The sequence below is a fragment of the Podospora bellae-mahoneyi genome (assembly GCF_035222275.1).
Source record: "Podospora bellae-mahoneyi strain CBS 112042 chromosome 1 map unlocalized CBS112042p_1, whole genome shotgun sequence".
Classification (NCBI taxonomy): Eukaryota; Fungi; Ascomycota; class Sordariomycetes; order Sordariales; family Podosporaceae; genus Podospora; species Podospora bellae-mahoneyi.
The window spans coordinates 5,490,582-5,509,594 of record NW_026946359.1 but is presented as its reverse complement, the minus strand read 5'-3'; the positions used below and the strand labels follow the sequence as shown (position 1 = coordinate 5,509,594).

General features: G+C 49.3%; 7 protein-coding genes across 7 annotated transcripts; 3 read left to right on the top strand and 4 right to left on the bottom strand.

Annotated features, from left to right (window-relative positions):
- Positions 1 to 106: 106 nt before the first annotated feature.
- Positions 107 to 4,671, top strand: QC761_116550 (uncharacterized protein; the record flags this gene model as incomplete). Its single annotated transcript, XM_062874924.1, has 4 exons — positions 107 to 206; positions 261 to 3,698; positions 3,761 to 4,610; positions 4,648 to 4,671. The coding sequence occupies exons 2-4, from the start codon at positions 3,268 to 3,270 to the stop codon at positions 4,669 to 4,671; spliced, it is 1,305 nt and encodes a 434-aa protein (XP_062738138.1). The 5' UTR covers positions 107 to 206; positions 261 to 3,267.
- Positions 600 to 1,727, bottom strand: QC761_116555 (uncharacterized protein; the record flags this gene model as incomplete). The annotated part of the gene is made up of 1 exon (XM_062874925.1): positions 600 to 1,727. One exon carries the CDS (start codon positions 1,725 to 1,727, stop codon positions 600 to 602), a length of 1,128 nt encoding a protein of 375 aa, XP_062738139.1.
- A 1,330-nt stretch (positions 4,672 to 6,001) lies between the features above and the next one.
- QC761_0018520 (uncharacterized protein) lies at positions 6,002 to 6,601 on the bottom strand (the record flags this gene model as incomplete). The annotated part of the gene is made up of 1 exon (XM_062872049.1): positions 6,002 to 6,601. The coding sequence occupies one exon, from the start codon at positions 6,599 to 6,601 to the stop codon at positions 6,002 to 6,004; it is 600 nt and encodes a 199-aa protein (XP_062738137.1).
- A 1,130-nt stretch (positions 6,602 to 7,731) lies between these two features.
- QC761_0018510 (uncharacterized protein) lies at positions 7,732 to 9,340 on the bottom strand. The gene is made up of 2 exons (XM_062872048.1): positions 8,202 to 9,340; positions 7,732 to 8,149 (listed from the first exon to the last, which is right to left on the bottom strand). The coding sequence occupies exons 1-2, from the start codon at positions 9,205 to 9,207 to the stop codon at positions 7,749 to 7,751; spliced, it is 1,407 nt and encodes a 468-aa protein (XP_062738136.1). The 5' UTR covers positions 9,208 to 9,340; the 3' UTR covers positions 7,732 to 7,748.
- Positions 9,341 to 10,157: 817 nt separating this feature from the next.
- On the top strand, positions 10,158 to 11,808 carry QC761_0018500 (uncharacterized protein; the record flags this gene model as incomplete). Its single annotated transcript, XM_062872047.1, has 5 exons — positions 10,158 to 10,678; positions 10,761 to 10,848; positions 10,906 to 11,371; positions 11,440 to 11,660; positions 11,717 to 11,808. 5 exons carry the CDS (start codon positions 10,158 to 10,160, stop codon positions 11,750 to 11,752), a joined length of 1,332 nt encoding a protein of 443 aa, XP_062738135.1. The 3' UTR covers positions 11,753 to 11,808.
- Positions 11,809 to 12,972: 1,164 nt separating this feature from the next.
- QC761_116540 (uncharacterized protein) lies at positions 12,973 to 14,792 on the top strand. Its single transcript, XM_062874923.1, has 2 exons — positions 12,973 to 13,496; positions 13,559 to 14,792. The coding sequence occupies exons 1-2, from the start codon at positions 13,201 to 13,203 to the stop codon at positions 14,580 to 14,582; spliced, it is 1,320 nt and encodes a 439-aa protein (XP_062738134.1). The 5' UTR covers positions 12,973 to 13,200; the 3' UTR covers positions 14,583 to 14,792.
- A 2,685-nt stretch (positions 14,793 to 17,477) lies between these two features.
- QC761_116520 (uncharacterized protein) lies at positions 17,478 to 18,842 on the bottom strand (the record flags this gene model as incomplete). The annotated part of the gene is made up of 1 exon (XM_062874922.1): positions 17,478 to 18,842. One exon carries the CDS (start codon positions 18,840 to 18,842, stop codon positions 17,478 to 17,480), a length of 1,365 nt encoding a protein of 454 aa, XP_062738133.1.
- Positions 18,843 to 19,013: the final 171 nt, after the last annotated feature.

Genomic DNA, 19,013 nt, shown 5'->3' with positions numbered 1-19,013 from the left:
CACAATCGTGGGGGAACCGTTTTCCTCTAGCATGTGAAAGTTGAGCCGTCCACAACGCCATTTGTTTCGCGATTGCATACCCGTCGCCGGCCTGGTGGTTCACGGGGAAATATGGTAGGTAGTCCTGTCCTGGTCCCTGAGCCTCTTTCTTATTGATCCCTCAATTAACTTGTTGATTAGAAAACGAGCTCGAGCTCTCATACCAAGTATGTCGAACATTCACAACAGCATATTCCAGACGTTGCTGACGACAGGTCTAGGAAGCATATTTCACAATGTCCATTATGTCTGATAATTCATCAAATATCTACCCAAATATTCTTACCGGAATACCACAACGCCGCAATGTCGCCACATGTCTATCTCTCCCACAGACCAAACAAAGCCTATCATCTCAACCGAAACGCCATATGCAATTCCCAATGTCAGGTGTATCCAGCCCATGTCCACCTCTTCACACCCAAACCTCACCACCCTCTTTAACCCCCGGACACATCCCACCCTTCCCCTCACTTCTAACCTTCCTCTTCCTCTCCCTCCTACTCCCGCCTCCCCTCTTGGCAACCCTCTTCCCCTCCATCACTTCACCTCAAAACTCGTCAGCCTCTCATCCTCTCCTTCTTTCTCCTCGTCGAGGTAGGTAACTTACAAGTCTGCTGACTAACCCCAAACATATGCCCCTTCTGCCCGCACCTCTTGCACGTATTTCCCCCACAATGCCCACACGTCCCTACTTTCCCTCCCTTTTTCACGTCCAGCTTCGGGTTGATGAATCTTTTGCATTGGGGGTTGTGGCAGTACAACCTCTGACCGGCAGGAATGGAGTTTTCGGCGAGTTTGTCGGCGTAGGCCATGAATTGCAGGTAGGTTACTGATTGTCGGAGGATGGATTTCGGGATCGGGGTCGAGGCAGAGCAAGGGCAGGCTGCTGGGACGAAGGGTTTGGAGATGAGGGAGGTGATGAGGATTTGCCTCGTGCAGGTGGGACAGAGGAGATGGGTGCATTGGAGGGGGTGTTGGTGGTTGGATGAGATTAGAGAGCCGCAGTTGGTGCATGGGAGGGGGGTTTTGAGGCCGGGTTGTCTAGGCAGCAAGTGGCGGGTTTTTCCTGGGAGAGGTTTTGATGGGGTTCCTGCTAGGGATGGTGCTGAGGAGGGGGCTGTGAAGGGGGTGTCGGGGGTGTCGTCCCAGAAGCGGGAGGCTTCTTGGGTTAGCTGAGTGTCTGGGGTCTCGGGGGAGTCTTCGCAGTCGAAGATTAGGTCGTCGACGTGGTGTGGATAGCGGTATCCTGATTTTGAGGGGGTGAAGGGAGCTTCGGATGGTGTTGTGAGTACTGTTGAGGCTTTGTCTGAGAAGTCTTCTCCCCAAAACCTCGAGGCTTCTTGGGTAAGCTGGGAGGTGGGACTTTCTGGCCCGTCTTCTGTTGTCGGGGTCGCAGGCGTTTCTTCAACTTCTGGAGGTGTTGTGACATCCATGAAGGATCCAAAATCATGAGCTTTCGGGACATTGAGCGCAAGCCCAGTGTCTGGGGGTGTGGGTAGTGGTTGCTTGAGGAGAGCCCCCCGCAGTTTGGGGGTGGCCATAGGCTGCAAATCCGGGGCAGGACTCGACTCAGGGGTATCAGGAGGCGTGCCCATTATGTTGTCCGAGGGAAGCTTTTTCGCAGTGCCGGTCCTGGGCCCGAGGATTCCCATCGTGAGAGCTGGCAATGACTTATGCCAAAACATCTTGATACAACATGAAGCTAACACTTGATAAGTGGATGGCAGAGAGAATGAAATATCGAGAAAGAAGAGATCTCTTTTTATGAAGGACAACGCTACAAGGGACTGCTAATCTGGCGTGTTCGAGGTGACTCTTCACGCGCCTACTTGAGCATTTCTCGCATCACATATGTATTATCCTCATTGGACAATCACGGTCCTTTTCCAAGGCGACCTGCTTTGGCTCCATTTTCTACGTTGTCGTTGACGCCCAAGATGGTGGGTCAGCCCCTAAAAGGTGGCAGCGTATGAGTGGTGGTTGACTGTCAGGGGTACGATTGGCTGGACACCAAACGCTCACCTTACACGGCGAGGACTTGAGAGCTTCAACATCTCGGGCTATGCGGAAGGCTACTATCTTTCTGCAAGAAAAGGGGACTTGTCAAAGTCTTGTTTCTGGAACATTACATTGTTTCTGGACAGTGTGCGCTCAGCTACTGCCCTATCAAAGAGGGACAGCTTTGTGTGCTCAGCCTCTGAGCCTGCATGTGGGATCGGGGCGGAGCACATCCATCCCGGCTGGGCATAGATAGACCTTTGACAACTCTCACCTTCTGATGCTCTCGCACCTCCAACATTTACAACCACAACTACCCGCTCATTCTTTTCAAGATGTCGGCTACTAAGAGAAGGTCAATACGTGTTCCAAGAACACTCCATCGCAAACACGGTTTAAGACACGCACCGCTCTACGGGTCTCTTGCGGGGCAGGGAAGCACCAACTTCCGGCTCATGCGATTACACCCCGGGATTCTGGATCAAGCAATCACCTGTAGCCTGGAAGAACTTCCTCTTAGCAACGCACCGCCATACAAAGCACTTTCATATGCCTGGGACAATACTCTTCGCAGTTCAAATTCGGGATCATCGCAATCAACAATGTGGATAAGATGCAACAATGTGCCCATACCCGTCAGTCCTAACCTATACGCTGCCCTCCAGAGATTGCGAAGTAAAGACAGGGTGGTAAATCTCTGGGTGGATGCTGTCTGTATCAATCAACATGATCCCGACGAAAGAGGCCACCAAGTGGGCATAATGCGGCGAATATACCAACAGGCTGAAGAAGTGGCGATCTGGCTTGGGAGCAAACAGGACGATGACGATTTGGCAGAGGACTTCATGCTTTCCTTAGGCCTGACATCGCTTGACTGGACGGATAACGAAGAGACCAATCGATTCTTCTGGCTAGAATTTCTGCGCCGATCTGATTGCAAACGACAATACATATTCGGTGGCTTTTGTGTTTTATGGCTACTATCGCTTGGAATACCGGCTTCAGTTACTCCGCATATCAGCTCCCCTTTTGGGCAGTCTTCCTGCATTTTGAATGGTATCCAGGCGATAATGGATCAAGCATGGGTACAACTCCACTGTTCAGTCACGAGAATGATTATTTGGGCTAACTCTGTGCTGGCAGTGGCAAAGATCATGGGTTCTTCAAGAGACAGTGGTGGCAGCCAAGGCTACCTGCTACTATGCCACTCTATCATGTCCATGGAACATGATCACGAAAGCAGCGGCGTCATATATGAACGGCCAGCTTTCTACAAACATCGACTCGGCCTACGGATACGTATCATTCTTGGCACAATTTGCACGGCAAGTAAGAGATATCGAGATCATCCGACAGGACTGGCGAAACCCTTCAAAGCTCGTTTCACTGCTTCCTCTGCTCCGGCAGTTCAGGATACGGAATGCAACAGACCCCAGAGATAAGGTGTATGCACTCATCGGCATGGTCCAGTATTGGGGTGGCCAACACAAAATTGCTCCCGACTACAACCTTGACGTGACAAATGTTTACTGGCAGGTGTCTGTCACAGTCATCAAAAACATGCAGTCGCTTGAGGTTCTGTGTGGCACACCAAACGCCACAAGTGACGGTGACCCACGGCTCACCCATCCAGGGCATCCCTCCTGGGTGATAGACTGGTAGGAAGCCCTTGCATCTATAATGGTATTGCTGTGAAAATTTGCACTAATATCCCTCTTAGGAGTTACAGACCAAGTGCCACTGAAAACATCCGCCTTGAAACACAAGGGTTCTATGATGCCTCAAGCCACCTGCCCCCGGGCCAGGTTCGTCTTCACGGCCGGCTCCTATTAGAGGTAGAAGGAGTTGAGCTCGATCGGATTCACTGGGTCTGCGACGAAGTAGTCAACTCCCATCACGGCAGAGACGGTGGCGCCAGACGATGGCGAGAGGTCGTGAAGAGTTGGGAAGAGCTAGTCGTCGAGGTCCTAGGAGACGACAATCGACCATATGCCGGTGGAGGAACCGTTGGAAATGCCTTTTGGCGCACTATATGCGGAAACATTGAATACACCCACGCTGGAATATCCCTCGCTGGGGACGATGTGTCGTCAGCATACACCAAATGGCGAAGCGTCGACTTTCACCATAGAAGAACGACATCAATCGTTGGTGATCACCTGCAGGAGCCGGTCTTCAATGCCAAGCATGGGATGACCGAGAAGGAGTTGGAGTCTGAAAAGAGGAACGCGTTCCACTACGCCGTCAGGTTTGCGTGTAGTGATAGGAAGTTCTTTATCACGGATAAGGGATACATCGGGACCGGTCCTCGCGGTGTAAGCAGCGGTGATAGGGTTTTTGTTGTGTCGGGGAGCCGGGTACCGCTGATATTGCGACCTTCGACACAAGAGGTAGGGTGCAACCATAGAGTGGTTGAGACGTTGATCAAGCGGCCCGAAGACCGGGTGTTCTACCAGGCTGGTGAAGAAGCCAAACAGATGATGAGACAAGGAGATAGCGTCTGCAACGAGTTGCATCGGGGACTGTATAATCTGATAGGGGATGCTTATGTTCATGGGGCTATGGATGGGGTAGGTTTGCCTGCAGATGGGTCTTTTCTTGCTCCAGTGTTTCTTCGGTGACGTTAGATAGAACCCAATTCAATACCAAGCTTTTTTAATTTGGTTCGAGCGCTTGTTATGTGGCCATAAGCCAGGTGGTGTCAGAAGGAAAGGGAAGGTTGGTAGCCAGTGCAGTAAACCACCATGTCTATGTTGTATTGGTCGAGGTGGGTGCCGTCGCAGAAGGTGATTTTGTTGGTATTAGGGTGATAAGAGGAGATTGTTGGCTTCTAGACGATGTAATCGGGTGGTAGGGTACCGTTCCAGTGGGAGGGGAGATGTGGGGAGGGTATGCCGCCAGGGGTAACAAAGAGATGGACAGATCGTGTCCGGAGGTGGAGTCACTTATCATTAGAACGCGTGTATTTTTGTAAGGAGAGACAGATTGCAAGGCTTTGCAGTGCTGGATTTTGTCAGGAAAAGTGAGGGTGTATTCTTTGGGGCTGGGGACATAGGGGATCTTAGAAGGAGCGTTAGAGGTGTTTGTCATGGTGACTGTTCAGGGGGAAAGTGGAGATTGGAAAGGGGTAAGTGGAGATTTGAAAAGGGGGTAAACAAAACGAGGGGAACGAACATCGGGGATGAAATAATGCCTCTTTTCTAGGAATACTGCGTTGAACTCCTCTTGTCATCATGAGCTAATGCTTTTGGAGTGGGTCGTGTTTACGGAAGGGGAGTCTCCAGTGGTTGAAGCCATCGGGTTGGGCACGAGGGAGCTTGGAGAGGTCTTTGAGGGTTGTGTTGAAGGCCAGGAAGGTGTCTGTGTGATTGGGGGAGAGTAAAAAGCGATGTATCGCTGCGTTATACCAGTAAGCACATATGAATTTCAATTTCGTTCGCTATATCTTCATGGGGCAGGCGACTTCCAGTATAACTTCCGAGAAAAAAGTAAGGGAAGAAAAGCGACAGGCTGAGAGATCTACTCTCTCCAAACTAAAACAGAAAACCATGGAATGAGATCTATTCCACGGATGGATCGAGAATAATGAGGTATACTTGGAAAGTTGGTAGCTTTCACAAGGTATAATGTCCTCGAAAAAGTGAAATATATATCCGAAGTGCATTTCAAGACCTTTGAGTCTGGGAAATAGATAGACCTTGGAAGATACCTGGCTGGCGAAATGATAGTAACTAGGTCTCCGAAGGTAATGCCGGCCACACCTGACTATAGCAGGAGGAAGTGAGTATATTCAGGATTTCTATGGAAAGGCTGGGTAAATAGTTAAGCCAGTTTGGTCGGTGAATGTGTGGAATCCTTCTTGACACCATTTGTATGTATGTATTGAGTAGCTGCGCCGTGGAGGGGGACTTGCAATGAAGGATTGAAAAGATCATGATGTTGAACTCGACGAAATTCCGAATCAGGGGGTCGGGGTTACCTCCGCCTCATGAATCACCGGACCCAAGGCCGCAAGACCCTTTACCCTCTGAGCCCGCTTAGCATTCAAGTATTCCTTCTCCGAGTAGCTATCTCCCTCCTCTTCATTCTGGGAGTTGCGTATCCCGACCATAACATCTTGGTAAGTCGTCAGCCTGGTGATCTGGACCTGGACTTCGCAGTCAGTCCGTCGCATAGCTTCCCACCGGAGTTTGTATGTCTCGCGGTCTTTGATGTTCCATTGAATGGGGCGTATGAAGCGGCTGATGCTGATTTTTTCGACTCTGTTTGCTCTAGTTGTGTTGCGTTCAACCACTGGCTTGGCTTCTCGAAGGGCTGCACGGGCATTGTCGATAGCAGAGTCCACAGCTTTGAGATGATCTGGATCTTTTTCGAGGAAATTGATGTGCTTGCTGCGGAGCTTGATAAGCTCGTTCACTTTGTCCTGACAAGCCTGGATGTCATTGGCGGCGCCATCCACCTCCTCTGGTGCGCGACTGAGAGCGACCACGCTGCGCGCTGCTTCGCCAGCAACTTTCAGAACCCCGGCACCGCCAGCAGCGATTGTGAGAGGTTCGGGCATGGTTATGACCGGGAGAAGAAGTTAGGAGAAAATGGCTCAGGCAGCATGTCAATTGATGAGTGACTGTGTGAGTATGGCGTGGTCCTTGCTAATGAAAAGTTTTCTGACACCAATGTTGGCAGCGGAAGCTCCAAGGCAATTGCTTAAATACCTATGTGGGTATCTGTCAAATTGAAGAAAGGAGATTTGACTAAATAGCCAATGGAGTGATGATGAATTGGAACCCAGGAGCCACGGGACGTGAACAGTTTCTAAAAATGGTATCCCTACTGCGGTTGAAGCCTGGAGCAGCCTCTCACCTTCATGTTGCGCAGCCGGATGGCTCTCTCACACACAAGAGGCTTGATTAAGGCAGCGGTACAGCAAGCTGCTTAGGTACTTACCCGTCCTTGATTGTTTCAGTTGGACCGGCCAGACAGAGGTTGCGGCCTGGGATTGGGACACGCGATTGTGCATCAAGCCACCTAGGTAGGTACCTTGGCTGGTCCAGAAGCACAGAATGTGGGATTTTGTGATTTCGACATGTCCTGTTAGGTAATGTGACGAACGAAGCGCATGTGGCTTGCGACTGCATGCACGAAGTTGAGACCAGGGTTAGAGTTTTCCAAGTGCAGCCAGCCTTCTGCAATATGAATAGTACCATGAAGCGGTAAACAGAGCATGAGATTTTGAATCAGTTCCCTCCATTCGAAGTGGTTCCATATCAATGAATAGAGACTATGGAATCCATTTTTAGCGTTTTCAAAGTACCTTGGGTATATATAGAAATAGCCAAATAGAATGGAAACCATCAATGGAAGATGGGCTCTGAGTGTAGACAGGTATTTACATTTGCAGCACTATCGAATCTTGAATAAGGCTCTGAACTGAAGAAAAAGCACATTGCCAGTATGTCTTAGGTGGGGCAAACGTCCACCCCTTGGCGGGACTTTTCGCGGCACTTGGAGGTACAACATGCACTGTTTGATGAGCCTTCATTGCATCAGAGGGAGTGCGTGCCTCAATTACGAGCAGACGGTTCATTTGTGCAGAAGAAAACGTCAAATTAAACAATATATATATATATATACAAAAGAGCAGTTATCGAACTGAAAGTTGGGAGTGAAATGAACAAGAATATTCAGGGTCAAGAAGAAGTAGTTGTCAGTTAGCGAGTGTTCTCAAACAGGGGTGGAACCACCACCTTGGGCTTTTCTAGTACTTCGCCATTCAGACGTGTTAACCTCTCAAGTCCAGGCATCATCACAATTCCTTTTGACCAGCACGTGTGCTCTGCTTCAAATGAATATCGCCAACTACAAGAGTGGGAAAAGACCACGTAGCCAAACTTCACAAACTCTTGAATGACTGCATTCAAATCCTCGCCTTGATTCTGTCGAACCTGGGTGTGCTCATCAAGGAAATGCACCAAGAACTTATCAAGGGCCGTTTGCAGTTCCTTCACTTGCCATTGGCTGCCTTGTGGGGAAGGCAAGAGTGTGCTTTCTTGTCTGTCCTCATGAAGGAGGAAAGCAGAACATCGACGCCACATGTCCAGCACTTGGGTCGCTGGCATCAGTTAGCGTCTGTCTGAATCATCTGCGGGCGACTCGGAACCTACTTGGTGACCCTGGGCTTTGAGACTTCACTGTAGGAGACAATGCCTTGACGAATGCCACAACCTCTTGAGGAAGCAAAGAATGTCCAGAGATGCTTTGGATATCAATGGCAGAAAAAATGACGCGTGACATGAAGCTTCGAATGGCCGCATGGCGCTGTCTGGGATCCAAAGCCGATTTGGCGATTTGTTCCTGGGTCCACTCATCCAAACCCAGCCCTTCGAGTGACTGCTTGATAGAAGCAAGGCCATAGGACACAGGCTTTCGATGGTAGCAATCCTCAACATGGCTCTTCAACAGAAATGCAAGATCATTGAACTCGGAGCCAATCTCGCTGTCCCCTGGGCCATCCAGCAGGTAACTGTGAAGTGTGAGACCACGCGAGCGGCCTGCGGCAAGAACCGAAGAGTGTGTAGTTTTCCCCTCGAGTGGCCTGGGGAAAGAAACTGGAGTCTCGGAGGTTGCTTTGTCGGGAAGAATTGGATGATTATCAGGCTTCGATCTTCGTTTCCGTCTCAAACAAAAAAAAAGACCCCACACGAAACCTGCGAGAGAGAGCCCAGCGCCAAAGCTTCCCAGCGCAATACCAATGATTTCTGCACTCGACGGTCGCCCGATTGCGTGGTTGAAAGAGTTGTTGGCGACCGTGGATGATGTTGGATCGGTTTTGGAACCCGTCGATATCGTGCTGGGAGCAATCAAGGAAGCAGTCGATTGGTTTGTTGTAGGCGCCGTCGATGCTATTGATGTTATCGTGTCGGATGTTGAGTTCGTATTTCCAAGGTTCGACCCGTAAACGATTGGGTATATACATGTTACAGTCACAGGCGGAGCTGCGTTCTGAGCTGTTGGCGATAGAGTTATGGGAGTTTGAACTAGAAGATGCGCTGTGACATTTGCAGCGGAAGAGGCATTGAAGATGGCACTAGGACAAGATGGAGTTTGGGTAGAGCTCCCTATAATCGGGATTTGAAGCCATTCTGTCGCTAGACTTGTCCCTGTTGCCATTGCGACTCAAATAAATGAAGAGTAGTTGGTGGGTCATATTTCAGGCCTTGTGGCCGAAAGAGTTTGGAATGCAGATTTTCCAACCCACTCAAAAAGAGAGTAAGAGTAAATTTTCCAGACGCGGAGAAAGAGAAGGCCAGGAAGATGGGCAGCAGCCGACTTCTCATCCCTTGCCAAGCATTTTTCTGTCCTGTCCAAATCAAACATCGCCCAAGTTGAGACATGTATAGGTACCTTCTTTGTGCTCAGCCCCGCCGTGACCAAAAAACAGAGACTGGAGCAAGACCCTGAACGATAGCAATAAGGTCTTTTGAAGATAGTTAGGTAAGAGAACACAGTTCTATTAGGTATCTTTTCGGCCTTCAAATATACTCAAGAACTTTCTTTTTATCTTCAAGGGCCTGACCTTAGATACATCGCAGTCTTCCTTTCAGGTTTTGGTTTACGGGGGGTGTCGGTATAACACTACTTCCCCATCATGGGTCTGATTTGGTACCACTGCACGTGTCGCCCAATCACACCACGCGCGGTCATGCATTGAAAGTGCAGTTTTATTTGGGCTGAGCATACAAGTACAGACCTATCCAAATCGGGCCTGGGCAAGTTGAGGCCTTCAATAATCAGGCGCCTGCAAAGACATTTTCTTTGTTCATCTGCACCTCTGACCGGGCTTGACCGAGCCGCTGGTTGATAGGGAGCCTGGGTCCCTATGGTCACATACTGAGGTCAAAAAGAACAGAAAAACCCGTTGGATAGGAATCGATTGTGTATCTTTTGTCATACTTGTCGTTGGTGTGTTTTATTATCCTTTTATTGTAAACAAACCCTTTTATCCTCAACCTCCATCAATTCATTCAGTTGCTTTTACGCAGCCGTAATATTCTTTCGTCGCACAGTCAAAGCCCAGAGCATCATTGCATCATTGTCCTTGCAGCTTTCATCAGGTAGCTATGACAGCAAACAGAGACTTGCCTGATATAACTGTTGCTGGGTTTGGGTCGGCTCAAAGGCATAGGGTAATGTTGGGTTTGACGGAAGCCGAGGCAGCCGCAGTGGCAACATTCGGCAACACTGGTTCGCCGCTGCTGCCTTTCAAAAACGGGGACACTCTTCTATCCATTGACGCTGGGGGCGGCACCACTGACCTTGCGCTTGTGAGGACTACCAAGACGAAACCACCGGCCATGGAACAGATTCAATCTGTGACAGGAATTGGTGTCGGCTCCAGGTTGATTGACTTGGAGTTTCAGCGGTTGATTGATATTCGGCTCAAGGCTCACCCAGAAGAACAGTCGAAGCTTCCGCTCAACAAGCTTTTGTCACTATCGCAGAGTCGCGACTATCGAACGGCGAAGCACAAGTTTGGAGAGCCAGCTTATGACAGAGATTACAAGATTGGGGTTCCTGGCTTAGACCCAAGCATTCGCAGTGAGGGTCTAAACATAGAGGGTGGCGCTATGAAGTTCACGAAGTAAGCAACACCTTCGGGTACTTTCTTTTATCTGTCAACATGGTCCACGGAAAACACTGGTGCTGATTCTAGATGTGTAAAGGGAGGAGTTTCGGGGGCTATTCGATGACCAAGTCGCCAGAATACTGCGTACATTAGATGAAGTTGTGGGCGGGGTCAAGGAGCCGGTGGTGAGACGCTATTTATACTCGAGTGTTATGTCTATTGCTAATAAACCTGTCTGGTAGCGATACATCATCCTTTCAGGGGGCTTAGGTAGCTCCACCTACATTTTTAACAAAGTCAAAGAGCACATCGACCGTTCGACTACTAGGGCTTTGCGCAAAGGAGAAACCCAACTCCCAAGGATTGACGATCCACAGCTTGTTGTTGTCCGGGGTTTATTGCTTGAGCAAGCAGAAGGAATTCTTCGAAAACGCATTGCACGAGCTAGCTATGGTCTGGTCACCTCCCTGCCATATTCCAAAAAAAAGCACTTCGGTGAGGTCAAGCGTACCGATGAGTTAAACCGCAAGGACTATGTTCTTGATCAGATTCGTTGGATACTCAAGAGAGATACCATCATCGACCACGGAAAACAATTCGAGGTTGAAGTTGAACGACGTGAAGACCTGGATCACCCTCTCCAGTGGAAAGACATCATCGTGGTTTCGTCAATTGAAGCTCGCTGGCTGCCCCCGAGCATGCCAACCCGTGAGTGTTTTGCACCTTACCTAGCTACCTATTTGTTGAGGGCTATGGCAGTGTTGACAAGTTACTAGCAATGGCGAAAGCGTTGTATGAGATAGAGGTTGACTTGAACCAACTCCGAGGGTCAATCCCTAAGAAGACGAGGTCCTGGCCTCTTCCAATAACGAAATACTACGTGTGCCAGTACAAGATTCGGTTGTCGGTCGAGCCTTCAGGGAACATGCAATTCGAAGTCGAATACCAAGGCAAGATCATTCCTGGGAATCATACGCTTCTTCGAAGTAAAATAGAGGTTTGTTATGGCTATACTCTCCGCCTGTCCTCGCTCTGCTAACAATGTATTTCCAGTCCGAATGGGTCGTAGAATCAGAAGCAAACAAATGAAAGACGCACTAACAGCGAGACTCGGTGTGATGATGCCTGTCATGGGATGATATCCGGACGGGGGCTTCTTTTCTGGGCCACGTGAGAGGCGGAGAGGTTGAATAGGATACGAGGTAGTTCGAGCAATTCTGGTGGATATTCGCGCGCTTTGTAGGGGAATTCCGGAGGGTTGGATGGGTATAAGAAGACGTCGTGGGTAGTGTATTTCCTTTTTCTTTTCTATTCTTTTCTTTTCTTTTCTTCTCTTTTCTTTTCTTCTTTTCTAAACAGTTCAATCTTATACCTGTGACCTACGCCTGTACCCAGCCCTAGGACCATATCAATGCCGACAAATAACCTGGAAGGTCATCCTTTATCTTGCATATAGGATTGTTCCATTACTATTCTTTATTTTTCTCTCTTGTCTACTACCTATGCAAGATGTATGATAAATTTTCCTTGTCTTTTCTTTGGCTGGTAGCTTTTCTAATATCTTGCGACGGGTTTAATTAGTAGGAGGCTTTATAGGAGAGATAAGGTCAATGTGAAGTGCACGCGGTTCACTAAAACCGGCGATAAGTTTTTGGATATTCGAATTGATAAGCATTGAAATTCCTCAGCCTTCATCACTCCTTTGAACTCTTTATCATTTCTTGCCGTACCTAAGCAGAAAAGTCGAGGCCGCTGCAACAACACATTATTAGCTTCAAGGTTATTATCATACTTTTTGACTGTCTTTACGGTCCTCGACTATCATAATATGCCTTAAGTCTGTCGGAGGGTAATTGATATAAACTTAAAGCTTTTTTGTTACCATCAAATGTCTTCAAGTATCTTTGACTGCTCTGACACCCAACAGCTGAGGAAATTCCATTCTCCGTATAGTGATTGCCATAGTTCGTATTTTTCAGCGCAACCAGCACATCATTTTTCTCTTGGCTTACCAAGGTACACAATAGTTGAACTGTGGCCAACCAAAATGTAGCTGGCCACGAATTTTAGGCATCTTGAAGCACAGAAGCAGGCCCGAACCGATCAAAGTGGACCGACAGTTCCTGGGTGACGTTGCTGTTTCATGCGGGTTGGGCCGAAACACGGCCCCACCCCTACGGAGCAGGATCGGGGCGGATCTCCGTAACACCCGAGCCAGGAATAACCCTGTTTAGCCGTCGTAATAAAGCACCACATACGTTGGCACTTGTTGTTCGCGGTGATCTGATTGTAATTGACCTGTGAGAATGGCGCAATTTTAGCTTTCTATTAGAAACACAGAATTCAAAGCATTTGGATTTGGAAAAAAAAGAAAGGGCATCAGCTTTTGAGTCACCCGGGCCCACTTCGGCGTTGAATCGGAGAATCTTGCGAATAAAAGTGGGACGCTCAAAGGGGGTTTGTTTGTTGACCGCTGCCGATTTCCGACTCACCGTGTTGCTTTATGCTTTCCAAGTCGCTTTCAATCAACAATCAAAATGCATGCTGTGAGGATACTTCCAAGCTGCAGTGGCAGCTTCACTGCGCGCTCAGTGCTGATTAGGGACCAACGTCAACGCATGATATCCTCCTTTTCCGCGGGTCAGTTGGTACGGCAATTCCGCCAGATTGCAACACCAAAAGATGCGGCGGCCGTTGTGGTTGGCGCCGGCCCCGCTGGGATTGCGGTTGTGGGAAATCTCCTGGAACAGATCAAAGACGATGGGAAAATTGTGTGGGTCGATGAGCAGTTCCAAGGGGGAAGAATCAACAAATTTTATCGGGAAGTGCCCGGGTAGGTCTACCTTTTATTCTCATCAAATGCTGGCTTGACTCATCAAACTAACTCAATGTCAGTAACACTGCGGTAAAGCTCTTTGTTGACTATGCCGAAGCTTTGAAGCCATTTCAACACATTCTCAACACAGCACACAAACCAAATGCCATCACGGCCCTTGAGAAGCTCCCTCAGAGCGGGACCTGCTCTCTCAGCTACGCAGGCGATATGCTCAACTTACTCACAGTCGGGTTGAGGCAACACCCCCGAATCCAGACCGTGGAGGGAAAAGCTACCTCGGCCCATCTCGACCCCCAGTCCAAACGCTGGACTCTCACCACGGCCTCCGCATCGTCATTAACCACAAGCCCGTTGGTAGTCTACTGCACAGGCGCTTTCCCATCCACCACTCCCCTCCCACCCTCCTGTCCACCAACGATACCCCTCGACACAGCTCTCACCCCATCCATCCTATCCACCACCATCCCCCGCGACCAACCTTTCACCATCGGCGTAATAGGCGGCTCCCACTCTGCCATCCTGGTGCTGATGAACCTATACAAACTCACAACCACAAGCCACCCATTACTCAAGATCAAATGGTTCACCCGTCACCCCACCCTCCGATATGCCGTCCAAAAAGACGGTTACATCCAATACGACAACACCGGCTTGAAGGGCAAAGCTGCAGAGTTTGGAAGAGCACAACTTGACGGGGGCGTGTTACTCACTAGCGACGCAGGCAAATTCATCACACGAATCGACTGCTCGGGAGGGAAAGAAAAGGAATGGGCATTGCTAGAGAAGGAGTTGAAAGATTGCCAAGGGGTGGTGCAGGCTGTGGGGTATACTCCAGCTCCCATTCCTGAGGTGAGGATAGGGGATGGGAAAGAGGTCGTGAAGCTGGGGAAGGATGCGAGGACAGGGGCTTTCTATGCGGAGGATGGGGAAAAGAAGCCGATTGGGCTGTTTGGAGCGGGTATTGCATTCCCGGAGGAGGTTGATACGCCGGAGGGGGAGAGGGAGTATGCGGTGGGGATGTGGAAGTTTATGAAGTTTTTGAAGAGGGTTGTGCCGGAGTGGGTGGAGGGGAGCCGGGCTTAGAGCGCGATGGTAATAGCTTGTTTGTGATCCAACTATCAGAACAGGATGAACTTGAAGACGCGAAGAAGCAACTGTGTTGTGACGTGGAAGCAAAAAATGAGCATTCGCTCTGGTGCCATTGACGGCACAGCCAGGAAACGAGGAGTTCATCCCAGTCATGTAGCACAACGTCATGTCTCGAAGCCACAACTCTTGGAGCATAACGTGAATCCATCCGTATAACGGAAGACTCGGGCGTTGAAGCTTTAAGATGTCGGAATGAAACTACTCAGAGGTCGTCCGAGTCCATCGAGAAAGAACAGAAAAATTTCGAGTTGGGGCAACGTGGGGCCAGTGACAGCCAAGATCTCATTGGAGAAGGTTGGGCTTTGATAATCAACAGAGAGCTAGGGCTGGTTGAGGGCTACGAACTCGAGGTCTTACACGAACCAAGGCCTCCAAATATTCCCAAGGCAGACATCGTTATTGTTAACGGGAGTGGACAAGCTTAGGAGGTTCCGTGGGCTTTTCAAGAGAAAACACCCCACCCAACCCATCAAACACCTAAAATGCCAAAGAGGGTAGTTTTGGACAACAGCAAGATGCTGCCTCGTGATATTGGTAGCTGGGGCCGGATAAAGAACTTTCACTGGCCCTGGAACTTCCTTGCCGACATCTCCGATGACGAAGTCAATAACTTTCTCGTCAAAATAGGTGACAGACTTCTGACTCAACTACGGAAGATTCGCAAAGACAAATCCGCAAGCGGTGATTTCCTCGTCCTCATAGGAACTGGGTTTGGGTATTGCATTATCCACAAGCTTATCGTTAACCTTCATTCGATCGGCCCTTTAAAGCAGACTATACTAGATGAAATTGCCAGCATCGTGCTAGTGGATGCCCCAGATCCACGAGGTCCACCGAGTTTACTTGAAACTTTTAGTGACTATTACCATGCGATCTTGGAAAGAGAGCTGTTTACTGCTTCGCTTTATCAAGAGTTTCGCCTATCGAGGTGTGTACTTTCTCGTCCAAGCCTACCTACCCCTTCGTGCGCTAACGTTGGCTAGGATCTGTTGGATTTCATCACTGACCTCTCCGACAGCGTCGTTCACTCACGCCCAAAGCGAGACTTGAGATCAAATGGAAGATTTCCTATGGATCAAAGCTATAAATATCTTATTAATGGCATACGTTGTGGCCTCGTTCTTATATGTGTGTTTGACTGGATATCTGGAATCGAAGTAACTCCAGAGGCGGAACGGCCAGGGGAAAAAAAAAAGAAAATTGGAGAGGAAAAAGAAAAGGAGGCAACTGAGAAAAGACAGATCGATTGTTGACGGGTTCCTCGCCAAATTGATCGAGGAACGCACGGAAAGCGGGTTCCAGCTCGAATCAGCGACAGAGAGCTTAGCAGGCGCCATATAGCTTTCAGATCTCGTCTCAATATTCACCAAATTGTCCAATGGCTTTGTGGTCTTGAGCGTTCATCCCAGTTAACCCGTGGTTCCCATGTTAGGATGAAATTACCTGCAGTATGGCTGCAAAGAGCAATTACAACCGCACCTTCCCAGAGTCCTGCCTGCTTATTTGGCCTCGGGCCACACATTCCATTTTCTTTTGCCAAATGCGACAGCTTGAAAAAAGATCCTCGATCACCGTCCAGACTTTGCACCACAACAAACCTTTCGACTGAGCTTTCTTCCCATGTCAACAGCCCTTTTGCACCTGGGATCATCCTTTTCTCCGCCCAACTCCCCACCGTACACCCGACATTTCGTTTTCAATGGCGACTACCGGCCTTCTTGATCTCTATGCTATCGTGCCAGCCTTTGGACATTGAACCCTCGTTGTGAAGTCTGCTGAGTTTAAGTAGTTTTTTTGAGAATCTTTGATTTTCCCCGGCCAACCAGGGCCACGATGGTAACGGCATTGTACTCAACAACCTCGCGTTGCTGTTTCGTGCCCACCATTTCTTTCTCGAAATGCGAGGAGATCCCAAGTATGACAAGATAATCGATGGGGCCCTTGGCAACGCGCCACTTTCTGGCGGATTCATTGCGATTCAACAAAATATGTTGAGCGACCGTGCTCAGTATCTTGCCGAACATGAAGGACCTTCAATGCCCGGCCTCCCAGGCGTCACAGAAGACCCATAGATTATAACCCTGATGTTACGAAGCTCGCCGACGAGCTTGCTAAACACGCTCATGCAATTTGAAAGGCGTTTCATGACTTCGACGGGTCTGCTAGCGTGTTGCCAGCACCATTTCGGGAGCTCTGCCAGGGCTTCAATTTCATTCAGCGTTACAGCAAACGCATCCAAGAGAGTTGCACCACTGTCGATGCAGCAACCACCAAGGTTGACCAGCATGTCGAGGATGCGGAATCTGTTGTCTCTGAAACAGAAAGTCTGTTTTTGGATCAGTTAAATTGAGCTTTCCTGATTTGTTTGTTCCTGTATGTTTACCTTCTTGTACTCTGGGCGGTTGATGGAGAATGGTTGACTGACTCTAAACTAACTAGATAGGCCGAGACTTTGAAGATCTTCTGCAAACCAAAACTCGAATTGGGCGTACATGCGTCCTTTGGGAAATGCTGAAATAGCTTGCAAGGTGATGGCCAGGGTACGCTATGGTGTTTTTACATGAGTTCGCTAAAATGGATATATTGTAAAGTGCATCTGGGTATCAACAGCGTCTTTTAGGGAGAGAAGACAGATCTCGAATTTGTTGAATAGAATAGCGTGGGAAAGAATGGACTAATCGTAACATTATCAACTGTTAGTATATACAAAGTCAGATTCCAAAGGGATAGTTGACTACTACCGCGGCCTCGAGATGGAGCAAAGGGGTAATCGATGACAAAGGCTCAGGGCCTTATTTATACTTCAGCCACCACCTCCTAGCTACCACGTTATATACCACGGCTCTTAAATAGTCCTCTAAACTGGTGGACTAATTGTTTGGCACGGCTTTTAGAATTCAGTTTAGAGTTCGGCTTGGCCTGGCTCTGAAAGCGAGGTTCAGAGGGCCTATTTTTAAACGAAAAGTTCACGCCCTTAGTGTCGTTCTCAGTCCTGTAAATCCACCAACCAACCACAGGCTGGATCGTGTCCCGCAGAGGTGTAACTCTACCAGAAGCTGATGCAGGTGCAGAGTCATCCACGCCAAATCGTTCGTTATATGTTATCCCTCGAATGCCCACCGATCCCGCCACCATCCGGCTGTGTATCTCATCAGCGAAGTACACAATCTTAACCGGAACTGCAGCGAAACCGTTAGGAATCTCCTCCGTCTTAGCATAGCCATATTTGACTCCATCAAGAGTCAGTCTGCTGGGCCAGTTGTTATCGTCATCGTACGTGCACTGGCCCAGCGAATCCCAGAAACAAAAAGTTGAGATCCAGCCGGTGAGGTCATCCGTCCCGCTATCGGACTCTCGATCTACGGAGCGGGCCCAGAAACTGAGCACATCCGGGTCTCTGGGGTTGTCGAAGCTAGCGATGAAGCGGCGGATGATGGGGCCAAGCAACAGGCCAAATGTTGTGGGCTCCTTGCCGAGACGGGGCAAACCATCGAGTCGTTTGAGAATCTTCTCGTAGTCCTCGCGCTCACCCAGAAGGGTAACGGAGGGCATACCACAGCACGTGTAACAGGTGTAAGCGAAGTATTCCTTTAGCCCGCCCATCATAAGGATGCTGCCAACCACGAGATCGTTGTCGGTAGTGGTGGTGAAGTTGGGGATGATCCACTGACGAAAGTCTGGGTCGAGCACATTCTCCTGAAGTAGGTGCGTCATCTTCTTGGCAAAGATGCCAAAGTCAACGTTCTCGAGACCACCGCCTTGATCGTCCATCTCAATCGAAAGTTCCTTCTTGCCTCCGTGGGCTACAAATAGGGAGCGTAGAGCTTCGGCGTTCTTGTTCATGTAGAAACTGAGCTGTGTGAGAATGGCGAACCAGATGTCCTCGGGACGGAGGACAACATGGTGATGATAGCTGTACGCATGAACCATGGTGTTGACGAAGCCGTTATTGGAAGGTGAGACGAAGCTGTCGGCCAAGTCCTTATCGTCGAAGGCGAGGGAGCACTGGAGAATGCCTTTGCTCTGGCTATGCTCTTCGTGCGACACTCCAGCGAGGAGGGCACTCGAACTAGTCGCCTTCGGGTTCACGTACTGGGGCCCTGTCTCATTCTCACGTCGAAAGGAACTATCAACCTTGAGCTCTCGGTCCCACGCCTCGGGCCATGTGTTCCCGGTCTTGATTGTGACAGGCATGACGTCTACGGTCTATGTGCCAACTAGGTATGGTAGGTATGGGTGGAAACAACGGAGAAATAGCGCACTGAACCTCGCCTTTTATATATCAAGTGCCGGCGAGGTCTAATTGAGCGACGCAGTCAATCGAAGGAAGTTGCGATCTGGCACTGTTGAGGTTACGCGCCTTTG